Source organism: Crinia signifera, chromosome 5 (genome assembly GCF_055691185.1).
Source record: "Crinia signifera chromosome 5, ASM5569118v1, whole genome shotgun sequence".
Classification (NCBI taxonomy): domain Eukaryota; kingdom Metazoa; phylum Chordata; class Amphibia; order Anura; family Myobatrachidae; genus Crinia; species Crinia signifera.
Genome location: NC_139221.1, coordinates 79,592,747 through 79,608,418, shown reverse-complemented (window position 1 = coordinate 79,608,418; position 15,672 = coordinate 79,592,747). Strand labels below are relative to the sequence as shown.

The following is a 15,672-nucleotide window of genomic DNA, read 5'->3' as shown; positions in this document are numbered from 1 at the left end:
TCCCATTACACTTTGCACAAGAGGGCAGAGGCTGAGAGGTTTGTGCTGAGCTCTGATTGGTGAAGCTCATCACATGCTTCTCAAGCCCATGGAGGACAGCAGCAGCCTCGTCATGAGAGGGTTTTTAATCAGAGGCAGCACTGAGCCTGTGAGGTCTCCTACAGTCCTACAGAGTAAGGTACAGAGGGACAAACAAACACAGACTTTTCATGTGGTATGTCTGTATATATATATATATATATATATATATATATAAATAGCCAAGGTGCGAGTGCCACCCGCACCTTGGCTATTTACATCTTTCATTTGGCTGGGCACCGGGACAATTGCTGCATTTATCAGGGAGTGCCGGAGCTTGTGGACTGGTTTATATATATATATATATATATATATATATATATATATATAATATTAATCCCCCTCTGCAGTTACCAAGACCAAGTTTATACTGCCTTTATTCTGTGTTTTTTACAGTGTACTATTCTCCCGTGCAGTTTGCAGCCAGTAATGACAAGCGCAAGGGGGTCCAGCAGAGCAAAAGCTTGTTCATTGATTGACTATATATATATATGGAGAGAAACCTGCAGATATGATGTAAGTAGTCCAATAATACAAATCAGACGTTTGAACGTACAGATTTTCAGGGAATATATGTGGTCAGACTGCCTTCCAATATTGAACCTTATCGTTATTTAGCGCGTTGTTAGTATTGTTTCTAATGATATAGATACACACAGTTATTATAAAACCCTGCATGAAAATTTAGTTGTTCATTAACTCTCTTTTATACCATTAATAAATAACACATTTCAATATACTGCCACACTGAGGATTCAAAGTTATAACCTTTTGCATTTCAGTCGATCACCCTACTATTTGATCCTGTGTACGAATCGTGCACTTTCTAACTATATGAAGCCAGTTATAAAATAATCAGCATTGCAATTTAGCATATCTACAATCCCCTGCAGCCACGCACTACATAGATCTGCTCAGGCAAGGCTCATTATTCTTTCCACAAAGTAAAAGGTGAGCTTCAAATGGTTAAAATTCTTAATATTTCTGTGTGGGGAAGATAACTACTGTATGTGAATAAAGTGTCTGACTGCAATGTCATAGGCTAATCTATTGAAGCTGACACAGCTGAAATGGGGCTGCATTCTCCATTGAGGCTTCAAAAATGTGAAGTTTTTGAAAGAACATTATTCTTTTCCACTATTACATCATTAGAAATACCTGAAGCAAATTAAATTTAATGTCAAAATAATATTTTTTGTTGTTGCCTAATATATGCAAAAATAATACAGCAATATTTCCTGTATATTACACGTATATATTAATGCCATGCACTAAAGGGATGCTGCTCTGTAATTAAGCAGAGGTTCCCTCATTCATACCTGAAAATACCATAGTTGACATTAGTTTACCCATCTAGTTAAATCAGGCCTGTGACAGATCATATACTGTTCCTAATCAGATATTTAACATGCTGGCACATATGGTGACCCTTTAGACATATTAATATTGGCGTGGCTCAGTACTTACATTAATAGTGTCCTAAGGTTGAGCTGGTAAAGGCATTTGTGGGTGGGGTACATACAACTTCTGGTTCTTAAACCTTGAAAAGGACAGTCTTCCCCCCCATAAATAAGATACATTAGTACAGTGTAGAGCCAGCTGGATGTCATAGTAGAACAAAGCATAATTCTACAAAACTAGAAACGTGACACAATTCAAGGCTGAGCACACGTGATGGTTCCTGTGGCCTTCAGGAGACGTAATATTCGTTCATTTTGTGTCAGGTCCGCTGGTAATTCATTGGCCTGAAACAAAAGAGATGCTGCAGTTTATTATGTCTTATTGCCTTCGATGTAATGGCATTAGAAATCTGTATATTTCCAAAATAAAATGTTGGTTCTAGGTTAATCAAAATAATGAACAATTCTCATATAGTTAATTTGTGAATCAGTTCATTAACCAGATCCACTTTATATTTTAATGAAGCGGCAACCTAGAGTACCTTGTTTCTGAGTGTAGGGCTGGCTCCAGCTTCTAATAGAAGGGACACCGATTTCATGTCACCACTTAGAACGGCAGCGTGGAGGGCTGAGGATCCATTCTAGTTTAAAGAACACAGCAATAACATTGATTAACGAAGCAATGGTGGAGTTGTTTTTTTTTTCAATACTTTTTATTAAGTTTCTTTTACATACAAAATAACATACATACAAAATAACATACACATACAGCAATACACAATTACTTAAACATTACCGCTGGGATCGGACACCACAACATGTTATCTCTCATATAGTATATTTGTCCTGCTCATCCCAGTGGTGCGTATACTATGACATCACATAACTAACAACACTTGCCCCCTTTTGCCCACCCTTACCCTTTCCCATACCCATTTCCTATTTCTACTCATCCCTTGATGATTCTAGTGCTGCTTATCTCAGTTTATCAGCTTATTTTAGGCACATAATGTACTGGAGGGGTCTAACCTGGGTAGTTTTTACATTTCCACTTGCCCCCAGGTTTGTATCCCTGTTTACGCTGTATTTATGCTATGCTTCATTCGCTATGCCATCAAAAACCTTATCTCTTAGCCCGGCCAGGTATCTACTTGTCCTCCTATGTGCCTTGTGCTCTTCAAGGAGTATAGCTCCTATTTGTGATCTAAATTATTTCCCTTGTATCATTTCTGTGTTTCTTCTTTATATTTAAAGAGAACGATGTATAATAAATAAATAAAGTGTGGGAAAGAAACAAATAAAATAAATAAGTAATTAAAAAAGTAGAAAGATAAAAAAAGAAGCATTAAGTGCATTATCTTGTGTTTGTCTGTGATTTTCTTTCTCATAACTATCTGTTTAGCCATTTACTCCATATTTTATTAAATTTACTTATCGTGTTTCGATATAAGTGTATGTATTTTTCATGTGTCACTGTGTATTCTACAAGTGCTTTCCAACCTTCAAACTCCAGGCCTGTATCTGCCAGCCAGGTCCTGGCTATCATTACCTTGGCCAAGGCACATACATTAATAATAAAGGCTTTTTCCTCCCTGCATATATATTCCCGTCGCCTGTTATATTCAAGAGGCAGCATTTATTTGTCAAGCTCTCCCTGTTAATCCCCATGTCTACCAGGGTTTGTTTAACTTTAACCCAAAATTCCTGTACCATTGGGCACTCCCAGATCAGATGATAGAATGTGCCAGGGGCACATTTACACTTTGGGCATTTATTAGAGATCCTTCCACCAATTTTCATCAGTCTTATCATTGTTAAATAAGACCTGTGTAGCATAAATAATTGTACTTGCTGCACTCTTAATGAATTTGTGGCTTTTGGTACTGATAACATTGCGCTAGACCAGGGGTAGGCAAGTAATTTTTGATGGAGTCCGGAAGTTTGAAATTATTTTGTTCGAGGTCCACAAAACCACACAATGAGATATTTTGAATCTAATTAGTTTTTATTTTGATGCAGAAACGTATACTAATTATTACTTACTTTGTAATGTACAACTGCTTAGTAGTAACATACTGCATTTCTTAAAAGGAATTTTAACTATGATCGCAACCCGCGACCAGACAAAAAACCCCATCTATTTTCAAACATTTGCTCATCAGTGGTGAGGTAGGGGTGGGGGGGCTGAGGGCTGGGAAACCTTCCTGCTCCCCCTGTATATTAAAGATAATAGGACACCACAGGCTGCTCCCCCTGCATACCAAAGATAATAGGTCACCACAGGCTGCTCCCCCTGTATAATAGTAATAGGACACCTCAGACTGCTCCCCTGTATAATAATTACAGGACACACACAGACTGCTCCCCCTGTATAATAATTACAGGACACCACAGACTGCTCCCCCTGTATAATAATTACAGGACACCACAGACTGCTCCCCCTGTATAATAATAACAGGACAACACAGGCTGCTTCTAGTGTTGCCAAAGTAGCAGCCACACCACTAGTTTGAAAACTGGCAATATACATAAAAAAAACATCTGCTCACCTTTATGAACTCAGTACATGGGGAGCGTGCAGGCCACAACCCGCAAATGCACTTAAAAGTGCCTCCCAGCTCCGTTGCATGCACCTTCCTCTCTCCCTCAGACCAGGTCCAGTCTGGGGACACGGGGAAACGGTGGCAGCCCCTGCTCAGTAGCGACGCGAGGCGGGCTTGCAATGCGTGCCATCTGCCCCTGAACACGTCAGCCGCGGCATCGACGTCAGCACGGGCTCACGTGGTGCGCGTCGTCAGCCACGGCTCATGTGGGGTGCGTGGGGGAGCCGCGTCAGCGTACTCGCCCGTCAGGGGAAGGAGACATAATGTCTCACTTCCCCTGTCATTACAGCAAAGAGCGCGGTCCGGAGATCTGGCGGCTGCGGTCCGGAGATGGACCGCGGTCCGCCAGTTGCCGGCCCCTGCGCTAGACCATTCATCTATCTCTATCGGTCCCACATGACACTCCCATTTCTCTCTCACCTCATCCAATCCGCCCCATTCTGATTGCAATAATTGATTGTATATTGTAGAGATTAATTTATTTTTCTTCTCTGATTTTATCAATTTCTTAATTGGATGGTGGAATTAGTGTCAGGCAAGTGACATCTCTATCGGCTGCCTGATACCGGTCTAGTGGATTGTACAGTAAATAGTTAGATAATATACAACTCTGTATACCAGTATTAGGTTTATTTGCTCTTTGAATATCAGTAACCAATATCAGATTGCTAGGCTGATTGTGCAGAGGAATGATACAGTATGTAGAATTTCTGTTCAATAGCCAATGAAATACTTATAAGAGCACTGGAATTAGTGCAGCATACCTTTCTTACAAATGTCCTGTAGAAAGTGCATTTCAAATCATCAATGGGCAGTATAATGTGGTATAAAATAAAGTAGGGGCACTGAAATGTTGCAATGTGTCAGCTACTGATACACCAGTATCGTAAAATATAGAATGGGGCACAACACTATGGTATAAAATTAACTAAGGCTTCCACATTGTTGCTTAATATGATATAGAGACACTGAAATGTGACATAATATGTACTGGGGACAATGTATGATATAGTGTGAATTGGGGGAACTGTGTTGTATTTTGTTTACTGGCAGCACTACAGTGAGGTATGTTGTAAACGAAGAAATCAAGGTTTGAAGTGGTCCTAGAGAGGTGGGGGAATTGATTTTCCTCTGCCACCTAATTACCAGCTCTCCCCCCTCTACCATTAGGCAGAGTCAATGCCGCCCTCTGCTACTATAATGCTTCTCTGTTAGAATTAGTGTGCAGGGCCAAGGTAGAGGTTGGACTAGTTCCACTCACCATTAATTATAGGTGGTGGAACTCAATTCCACCCCGTCCCCCCAACTTTAACCCCTGTAGCGCCCTACTATGGGGGATACAGTGATAAAGGAAACTACAATGGGACACAACATTAACTTGGAAACTACTATGGGACATAAAATTTCACAACTGCTGCAGAGAAATGTGTCTCTTTTTAGAGGCATTAGTGGGCCCGATGATGCCATTGGGCCCACAAAGTTTTGGCCATGTCACTTCCTATAAATCTACTTATTGGTTCTAGAAAAGAGATTCTCAAATTCCTGGGTAAAAATGCTCTGGTGTTTCATTATAAGGTAATATAAGATTTATTGTCATTGTAAAAGAAACAAGGAATTTACAATCCAGGTTAGAGGTTGTTATGGAATCTCTCTCTCTCTCTCTCTCTCACTCTCAATATTACACCTGGGTAAAGACTTTAAGGTTCTAAGAACCAAAGACTGGAGAACTATGGGCCCAATCCAGACACATTTTATTAGCAAATGGGCAAAGCCATGTTCAGTTTGAACACATCCCACCCAAATCTAACTCTGTCTACACATGTTGCATGTGACCTGCGATCAGGTCTGAATTAGGCCCTATGGGGCAGATTTATTAAGCTTTGTGAAGTGATAAAGTGTCTGGTTTTTATTACCGGCCAATCAGCTCCTACGTGTCATTTTTCAAACCAAGCCTGTAATTTCACAGGTAGGAGCTGATACATAAGGGAGTAATTGCATTTAAAGGTTAAAAGAGTTTTTTTTATCTTTTCAGGGGCTTAAGATGCCCACACAGATAGATATCAGATCAAATCCGATATCTATCCAATTTCACTTGAAATACAAGGGCTGGCAGACAGAGAGAGAGGCCGGTGGCAGGCAGGAGAATTTAAAACTCCTATTGAAATTAATAGGGCAGACAGTGATTAGCTGATAGAGCTCTCTCAGCCAATCAGCGCCCGTCCTATTCATTTGAATAGGAGTTTTATGGGGGGGGGGGGGGGGGGGGGGCGTTAGATGCCGCTGCTGCTGCCATGGCCTCATTGTCATCATACAAACAAAGAGAACTCCAGCACCAGTCTTTTTAGATTTTTATCTATACATGTACAAGAGACTTTCCTATCTCCACTTAAATATATATTTTTCCTTTTTTAGATATTTCTTCATGGGGTATTTTTTATATATAAGGGAGGTACCACCCACTACTCAGTAATAGACATATTTTACAACAGAAAAAGATGAGTATTGTGTGAGTGCACTGAAAGTCAAAAAATGTATTCAGAAATTAATCCGTAAAATGTATTTTTTAATGATATTCAATAAAAACTGTGAAATATTAAAATTTAGTAAGTAAACATAGAAAGAAAAAAAATTGCGGTCATTGAACACGCCAACGACCGTTTCACCTAAGCTACGACCGTTTCACCTAAGCTTCATTTGAGCATCAAAGGCATTTGATGCCCAGATGAAGCTTAGGTGAAATGGTCGTTGGCGTGTTCAATGACCGCTGCTAATGTAAATGTAGTGTGACAGTATCCTAAATTCAGTGCAGTCATCCTATGCAATGTGTATTGTTCAGACAGAATGAATAGCTAATTTATAGAGGCAGAGGCAGATACAGCGTACATACGGTCAGACAGACAGTGCTGGTCCCGTCGGAGGCACTAGCCGACCCGCTGTCTGTCAGAATCCGGAGCTGATAGAGCTTAGTGAAGAAAGCAGGAGATTAGCATAACCAGAGATATGGGCAGTCGGACTAAGCGAGTAACACACAGGCAATAGCAGCCGACTCGCAGTCCCCGTATGCCTTTCAGAATTAACCAGCGGTATATGCTAGTGTAAGATCACTGGTGCTTCCACGGATCCATAGCGTAAAACGCCTGAGATATAATTGAGCAGCCGGGTTGATCAAATCATGAGATGTGCACTGCACTATTTAAAAAAATAAAGGGCTTAAGAAATTGAGCAATAAGAATGTTTATGGAATAGTTTATGTGTGAGGACTGTACAATAAATACCCAAATGCCTCACAGCCGCTCTGTAAAATTAAATTAAAGCAGTTAGACATATTGGGACTCTATGGACCCTCATTAAAATCTGACCAATTTGCCACACATTTTCAACCCCTGGGAGCAGGGGAGAAGATGCACATAATATCTTACATTGCATGTGATGTTGGTGTAAAATAAGAATAATACATTAATATTAAAGGATACAAGTGTATGATAATTTTTATACTATATAACCGTAAATAAATCTCTACCCTTTTGCAACAAAATTCGGTGTCTGAAACTAATAGACAGATACTTTTGTCTCACAGAAAGGCTAAATATAAAGCCAGTGAGCAGTTAAGGGAACAGAGGATATAGAGAAACTATTCTGTTATAAATAGTGATACAAAGATAATCTGTCCCTGGAACACTACAAATCAGGGACAACTTACCCCTGTAAAGAACAAATAGAAGTAGCAGCGGTCGTTGATATTTAAATTCTTTAAAAAAAAATTTGTCTTTCTATCTTTACTTACTATATTGTAATATTTCACCGTTTTTATTGAATATCATTAAAGTTACATTTTATGGATTAATTTCTGAATACATTTTTTTGACTTTCAGTGCACTCATTGTCATCATGTCTACACATGGAACGATGTGGCCAAATCTAGCATGACGGGTCGTTCATATTTCCACCTGCTGAAGGGTTCAGCAGGTTTGATGAATGACCCACACACAATAAATTTTTATACGATTGGTCGTTCCCATCGGTCAGAAATGGCCACATCTTTTAAAAAATATTACCGTGTGTGGGCACCCTTAGATACTGATAAGTATTTTGAAATAATGTACCATCTATTAAGGAAATAGACTGATTCTGTATTTAGAAAAATAATTTAAAATTAGAAAATAGAGGTCTGTCTGTCTGTCTGTCATCATTTACACCAATATATTACTATATTAAGCCCTGTACACACACATCAATTTGCTTTTGATTTGATGTAAAGCCCTGTACACACACATCGAGCTGCTTTTGATTCAATGTTAGATTCGATTTTCTATTAGATCTGGCATTAGATTTTTCCATTCGATTTGGCATTAGATCTGTACTTTTGCATTAGATATCGAATTCGAAAACGGGAGTGCGCATTAAATCGAATATAGATCGAAAGTGACACAAAAACCATTCTATTTTGTTTAGGATTCAATTTTGCTTCCATAAGCAAAATCGAATCGAAAATCAGAAAAAATCGATGCATGAGTACAGGGCTTTAGATTCGATTTTCTATTAGATCTGGCATTAGATCTTTCTATTTGATTTGGCATTAGATCTGTACTTTTGCATTACATATCGAATTCAATATCAAATTCAATATACATTCATATACATTCATGGTACATTGTACACATTCGATTTACTAGATCTAATTCGATATTTCCTTGGTTGCACAGTAGATTTTTCTGTTAGATTTTGTGAAAATGGGAGTGCGCATCAATTCGAATGTAGATCGAAAGTGACACAAAAACCATTTGGTTTCTTTTAGGATTCGATTTGCTTTTGCTTCTATAAGCAAAATCGAATCGAAAATCTGGAAAAATCGATGCATGTGTACAGGGCTTATCTCTTAAACCCCTTTCACATCAAGACGCAAATTACCGGGTTAAAGCTTTTCAACCCAGTAATTTGCTGAAAAACCCAGGTTTTTCTTTGGTGTGAAAGGGTCGGTGAGCCAGGATTTAAAACCCGGTTTGACCCTTTCACACCCCAGAAAAACCCGGGTTTTTCAGCAAATTCCCAGGTTGAAAAGCGTTAACCTGGTAATTTGCTGATGGTGTGAATTGGGGTCAGACTGAACCCGGCAAAATGACCCGGCACTCAAAGCTGCTGGGTAACTGCCGGGTGGGTGGTGTGAAAGGGGTTTTAGAAGCCCACATGGTAGAAGAAGCTGGTTATTATGGCATGGTGTTCTTATTTTTTTAACAATAAGTATGCCTTAGGCTGGACTTTATTGATTAGTGGTGTAACATTATCAGATTTCTTACCTTCAAGATACCAAGTGTAGGAGAGAACTTCAACATTTCTTCTATAACATCACTGAAGCCTTTAGATGCAGCTTTAAACAAAGCTGAGGTTCCATCCTGAGAACAATGACATTACATTATACATTGTGAATGAGAGGAGCATGTGCACTACCTTGTCTCACATAAACCGAACTTCGGGAGCACAGTTTTAAACCTTGTTTGGCCTTTAGTAAATGACAGTACTTGGTTTACAAACCTCACATCAGTGTGAGTGAAAATTACATAACTATATAAATAAATAACCGGCCGGTATGTTAGACAAGCAAAAGACAACACGTATTTGAAAAAGTTTGGACATGCACATATTTAGATATAACTGTATATAAAAACGATAAGAATACTCCTAATATTTGCATCTATCCAAATCATAGATTAATCATTTCTTTGTTAAAAAATGTGATGCAGATGATGGAGCTGTCACTCCCAGCAATAGGAGTGACAGCTCCATCATCTGCATCACATTTGGGGCATTACCGGTGTGCAGGAGTGCGCATCCTAAACCATATTGAGTATAAACACCAGGAGTTTTTATTCTTTTAAATAGCGCTCAGGAGGGCACTTCTGATCGATACATTTTAAATAATCGCCTAGTGTGTATGCAGTGGCAAACGCAGGATTTTCAGAAGGGGGTTTCCAGAGGTGCGGAGCAAAGTACGGAGATGGACACTTAGGTGATCCAGTATATGTTTTGAAGTCCCACGGGTGGTAGGGGGTATTATATCAACCGCTCAGCATGTAGGCCTGGATCAGTAATTTCCACTAATTACCCCTTTACTGCACATATGGTGGGAGATGAGGTGGGAGAAGGGGACATTGGGCTGAATGAAGGGGCCCTGATACATAACTTCCAGGGTGGTAGAGGATGTTTAATATGCAGAGGAGGGGTGTATAGTGGAGTGGGCTTATTAGTCATAATTTTCTGGTGGGAGGACAGCTTGCTTGACAGCAGATATCTCCAGTTCCCGGAAATAGATTTCTTAGATTTTAATGGAATTAAAAACTAGAGAATCCCACCTACCAAATGGTGTTGGGGATGAGGGGATCAGAGTTCAGGAGGCAGAGCAATCTGCCCACGAGTATATAATACTACATACCAGGTGTGTGGAGCTGGAGCAGTAACCAGCTGCTGGAAGGCTGATATCTCTGGTTCTGGGCAAAGTAGAGACAAGCTTCTAGTGTCCTTCAAAGGGGGAGAGTCACAGATTTTGGAATATACCCTCAGAAAAACTCTAAGTCAGACAGAACCTGAAATATCTGACTGCGAACAGCAATTACCAGGCTTGGATGGGGACCACTGCTTTGAAGTCAGATATCTCCGGTTCCCAAGGTCCGATTTTAAAAAATCTTGTACTCTTGGAAAGAGGGGACCCTCAGCTTTCAGACAGTGCCCCTTAGATTCCTGGGGGGTTTCTGGGTACTTGGAAACCCCCCCTACGTGCGCTACTGGTATGGGACTATAGTTCCGCTCATTCCGATGAGCCAAACTAGGCCTGTATTTGAATAAATGTCTATATCTTCATTCAAGTCATAATACCGCATGCAGTAACCACTCAACCTATAGTAGCACTGTGTTATAAATGATCAGTGCTCCATCATGTACATATTTGGTAAACACCACATCTGTACCGCCACATTTGAATTGTAATATAAAGGTCCATAACTTGACATTGTCACATATAAAGCAAATACATATGTTCACTGCCCTTTATGTTCTTTTCTTTATTGCCTTTATTCAGCATTCTGTGCTGACTACAGGCTACGCAATTGAATGAGTCTACTTATACTGTAAATCCATACAGATTTTTAAAGATGACTTAATTAAGAAGCAAGCTCTAGATTTTAAACAGTGTGTGTGTGTGTGTGTGGGGGGGTGTCTTAGAGAATTGGGTGGATAAACAAATGTTTGTTTTTTTCTGAATTCTTGGCTGGGTTCATTCTAGGCATATATAATATATATATATATATATATATATATATATATATATATATATATATATATATATATATATATATATGAAGACAAAGGTCTCAAAAGGTAACATTGCTTAGATACTGCACTGTTATGGAGTGTTATTATTTATTTTAAATTTGAAAAGGGGGCATACAGCACTACAAGGGGCATACACCACATAGGTTCTGGTAAGAGCCCTTCCTTGTAAGGGTTACAAACCCATCCTTTTCATATTTCTTTCCCCAAATCACCTTAATAAATGAGCTAATCAGTGCCTCATTCCCCTGTTTTATCAAAATTACAAATAAACTCCAAAAATGACCCAAGAATTAGTGATCATAGCCTGGGCTCTTTGTCACCCTGAAAGGGGCGGCAGGCTATTTTTAGTTAACACTATCATTTTATTTAAAGGTATTTGTTCCTGGCTTCTATAATGCGCCATCGTCTACACATGAGCAAGCATAAGGTCCTGGAGAGGGATACTTTACATTCCTTTATGAACAGTAATGAGACAATGTGGCCTATAAGTCTCTATAGCTAACAACATCTAAAGACAGCGTTAACTGTTGGGCTCAAAATTGGAGCTTGATAAAATGGACATTTTCATGCGCACAGCGTCCATTCCCGCAGCAGACAGGCTGAGGGCTGGCCATCAGCTTACAGAGCCGCAGGTCAGGCCCCAAGAGCGGCGGAAATGAGGCGTGGCCTCGCGAGAATGATGCATATTATAGGCCACACCCCCTTGCTGGTAAACTACGCCCCCTATTTTCACGGCTGTCCCTCCGTCCTGGTAAGAATAGTTGGGAGGTATGGTAAAGGACCTGGACTAATTATGGCACACTGCAATAACAAAGTTAAAGGACTTGGGGTGGGATGTTGTAAAATTCGACGCCCCCCCTCGCCGGACATCGCATTATTAATAACGGCATATGTTGTAACATATGCTGTTATTAACGCAAGGGACAGCTCTTGCGGTAAGAGCTGTCCCTTGCGATGCGGTGCCGGCACTGGACTTCCGAGTCTGTGACCCGGGAGTCCATCTGCGCATGCGCAGACCCCGGCGCCGGCCGCAGGGCATGCTGGGAGGGATCCGTGACGGATCCCTCAAACAGCGCTGCGGTAAGAAGCCCATAGGCTTCTGCAGGGAATCGCCAGCTTTTGCTGGCGATTCCCTCCGCAGAGCTGTCTCTGCGGAGGGACAGTACAGCATACAGAAATGCAGTAAAAACCCCGATAACGGGGTTTTTACCGCATTTCTGTGATAGAGAATCTCCCCCCTGGTCTAATTAGGGCAAACTGCAATAGCGAAAGTAAAGGATCTGTGCTTATTAAGACACAGTGCAATATGGAAAGTGCAGGAACTGGACTAATTACAGCACACGGCAATACTTTGTGTTAATGTGAAGATCTACAGTCATGGAAGTAAGGAAATGACACTGATTAATATTGAAGTCACCATGTATTTACAATGCGAGCAGCATCTCGATCAGCTCCTCTCAGCAGCATCACTCTCACCAGCTCACTGTATCCCAGCTGTGCAGCTATCCAGAGAGCAGTGGTCCCGTCCTGTGGCAGAAAACATGTTGTCTATGTTATTTCCTATTCACAAAAAAGGAAATGTTGGTTCCAAAATAGAGTTTGTTAAATATAAGTGGAGTGTACATTTTTTAATGATGATATTTTTCACTATACTGTTGTTCAGAGTCAATCTCGTTGTACGCAGAAAAAACACACACAAAGAAAGCATTCTTATATTGGTTGAGTCAGAAAGGGAAACAGTCGCTAGGGGTTACCGATGGTCCTTTAGCCATCTTCCTGAGCTGACCAAGGATGATAATCAAGTGGTGCTTGTGAGGGGCAAAAAGGGAAACAGAAGGACAACAGTCACTGAATGAGTCAGGGAACTTTAAATGCCAATGGTTCCATGCTCTAGGGTAGTGGGTGCATACCCTTACAGGTTGTTATGCATTTTACCCCAAAGTACGTTTTTTAAATTGAGAGAAACATTTTATGTACTGCTACATATCGGCGAAGTCCCATGATTCCAGGGATTGTCAGATGATTTTCCATGTAAATGGACATGACATGAGTTTTTCAGTCCCCCCCCTCCCCAAACAGGTGGTATTTCATACCTTACCATCGACTAGGGCAGGGTTTGGGGAACGTTCGGCCCTTCAGCTGTTGTTGAGCTACACATCCCAGCATGCCATGCAGTTTTAGTATGGCCAAATAGCAAAACTGTAGCAGGGCATGCTGGGATGTGCAGTTCAACAACAGTTGGAGGGCCGAAGGTTCCATGCCCCACTAGGGCATGAAGGGATAATTTAATAGTGTGCCAAGCAAAGCGAGGCACCATGCCCGAAGCAAAGGGACATGGCATGGCCAGTTCACAGTGCTGCTGGCCATACTCCCACAGTTGGGAGGTATGCAATATCATACCTCCAAACTGTCCCCCTTTTTTGGGACTGTCCTACGTCCCACTCGCAGCTTGGATTGTCCCTCGTTACGGTGGCAGCTGGGAGTCAGTGATGTTATGTTAGAAGCAGCAAGGAATAGACTGTGATGCACAAAGGCAGGGGGCATGGCCAGCAGCTCACAGAGCACTGGCCATGCCCCCATCAGTGGAAAAAAATGGGGGCGTACAGCAGGGCTGCACATGAGGTGTCCCTCAGCGAAATGTGGAGGTATGTAATAGCAGTAACAACTCAGCAGCCTATCTTTACTAAAGTAGCTCAGACATAGTTCATTATGTGAATTCTAGACTGATATTCCTGAAAACCTCTTCACTAGTGCTGACACCATCTGATAGGCAGCCAGTTACACTGTGAAGTTTATGTCTTTATCTTTGAAGACTCCAGCAGTACTTAAGGCCCGTACACAGTAGGCGATTTTGAGCATAAGCAGCTCACTTTTGCCGTTTGAGCTGCCTTCAGCTGAAAAGCCACCCAGTGTGTATGGGCCAGTGATGAGCAGTGAACTTCGATGCACGCTCCGCATCATCACCGGCCAAGGTATTACCAGCAGAAGAGCGTCGGGGTGGACGGCTTTCCATAGTGTCGTTTGGTAGGGTGGAAATCACTCAGTGTGTATGCATGGAGCGATTTTCAGCCCAGCAATTTTCTCCATCATCGGTCGGCATACACGCTGGGCAAAAACACCCAGTGTGTATGTACCTTAAATGTCACATATCCCTATGTCTTCATTTTTCAAGGCTTATGCTTTAATTATCACTTCTCTGGAACACTACCCCTTGTCCTAACACTACCTCTTGTCCTGACACTGCCCCTTGTCCTGACACTGCCCCTTCTCCTAACAATGGCCCTTATTCAGATTGAAGCGGTACGGCCCGCATGCGGCCGTACCGCCGATGTTTTCTCTCTGCACATGCGCAGAGGTCACTCTGCGCATGTGCAGGGGAAATCTCCGTTTAAAAAAATTAGACGCCGCAAAGGGGGCGTATAGGGGCGTGAGGGGCTTCAGTCCCTCATTTCCCTATGTATACGCCCCGCGTTTCATGGGCGTTCCCATGCAAACGCGGGGCGTACGCATGGTAATGAGGGCATGACGCCACTCATGGGGGCGGAAAGCTGACGTCGCCGGATGTCAGCTTTCAGCCCCCATACAAGCTACCACACGGACAATCGTCCGTGTGGTCTCAGCTTGCGGGAGCTGCCGCGGCGTGCGGCCCTGCCTTCGATGGTCGTCGACCATCGAATGCAGGGGGCAGCTCCCACCATGGTGGAGGCGTACGCCTCCACCATTTTCGTGCGGATCGCCAGCCGTCCGTGTACGGACGGCCGTGGCGATCCGTAGCGTGGGCGGGGATTCGTCTGGTGCGGTCGGAGCCGCATATGCGGCTCGACCGCACCAACCAGAATAAGGGCCAATGCCTCTTGTCCGAACACTGCACCTTCTCCTAACCTGTTGGCAATTCTTGTAAAATAACAATGAAGGTAACATCATTGCTCCCTTGGGATGCGGTCATTTGGTCGAATGCATTATGGTCGAATGTCATTACATCGAATCCATTAGGTCGAATTGCTAAAAGGTCGACATGATTCTAGGTCGACATGGGAAAAGGTCGAAATGATTCTAGGTCGAAAGGTCATTAGTTCGACAGGTCATTAGGTCGACAAGGTCATTAGGTCGACATTGTCTAGGTCGACATTCACAAAGTCGACATGGGGTTTTTCACTGTTTTTTGAGCCGACATGTGCTGACAGGCGGTATTTCATTCCCTACCATCCACTAGGGCGTGGTGGGAGAATAAAATAGTGTGCCGAGCGTAGCGAGGCACCGTGCCCGAC

At 41.9% G+C, this 15,672-nt stretch overlaps 1 protein-coding gene across 2 annotated transcripts in view; it reads right to left on the bottom strand.

Moving 5' to 3' along the window:
* Positions 1 to 314: 314 nt before the first annotated feature.
* Positions 315 to 15,672, bottom strand: part of ANKRD29 (ankyrin repeat domain 29) — a 49,553-nt gene continuing 34,195 nt past the window's right edge. For both annotated transcript variants that reach the window (XM_083187513.1, XM_083187514.1), the window contains exons 7-10: positions 12,833 to 12,931; positions 9,376 to 9,471; positions 2,021 to 2,119; positions 315 to 1,823 (exon numbers count right to left, since the gene is read on the bottom strand). In XM_083187513.1, coding sequence (XP_083043639.1) covers positions 1,734 to 1,823; positions 2,021 to 2,119; positions 9,376 to 9,471; positions 12,833 to 12,931 — 384 coding nt within the window. In that variant the 3' untranslated portion in view covers positions 315 to 1,733. The remainder of the gene's footprint in view (positions 1,824 to 2,020; positions 2,120 to 9,375; positions 9,472 to 12,832; positions 12,932 to 15,672) is intronic.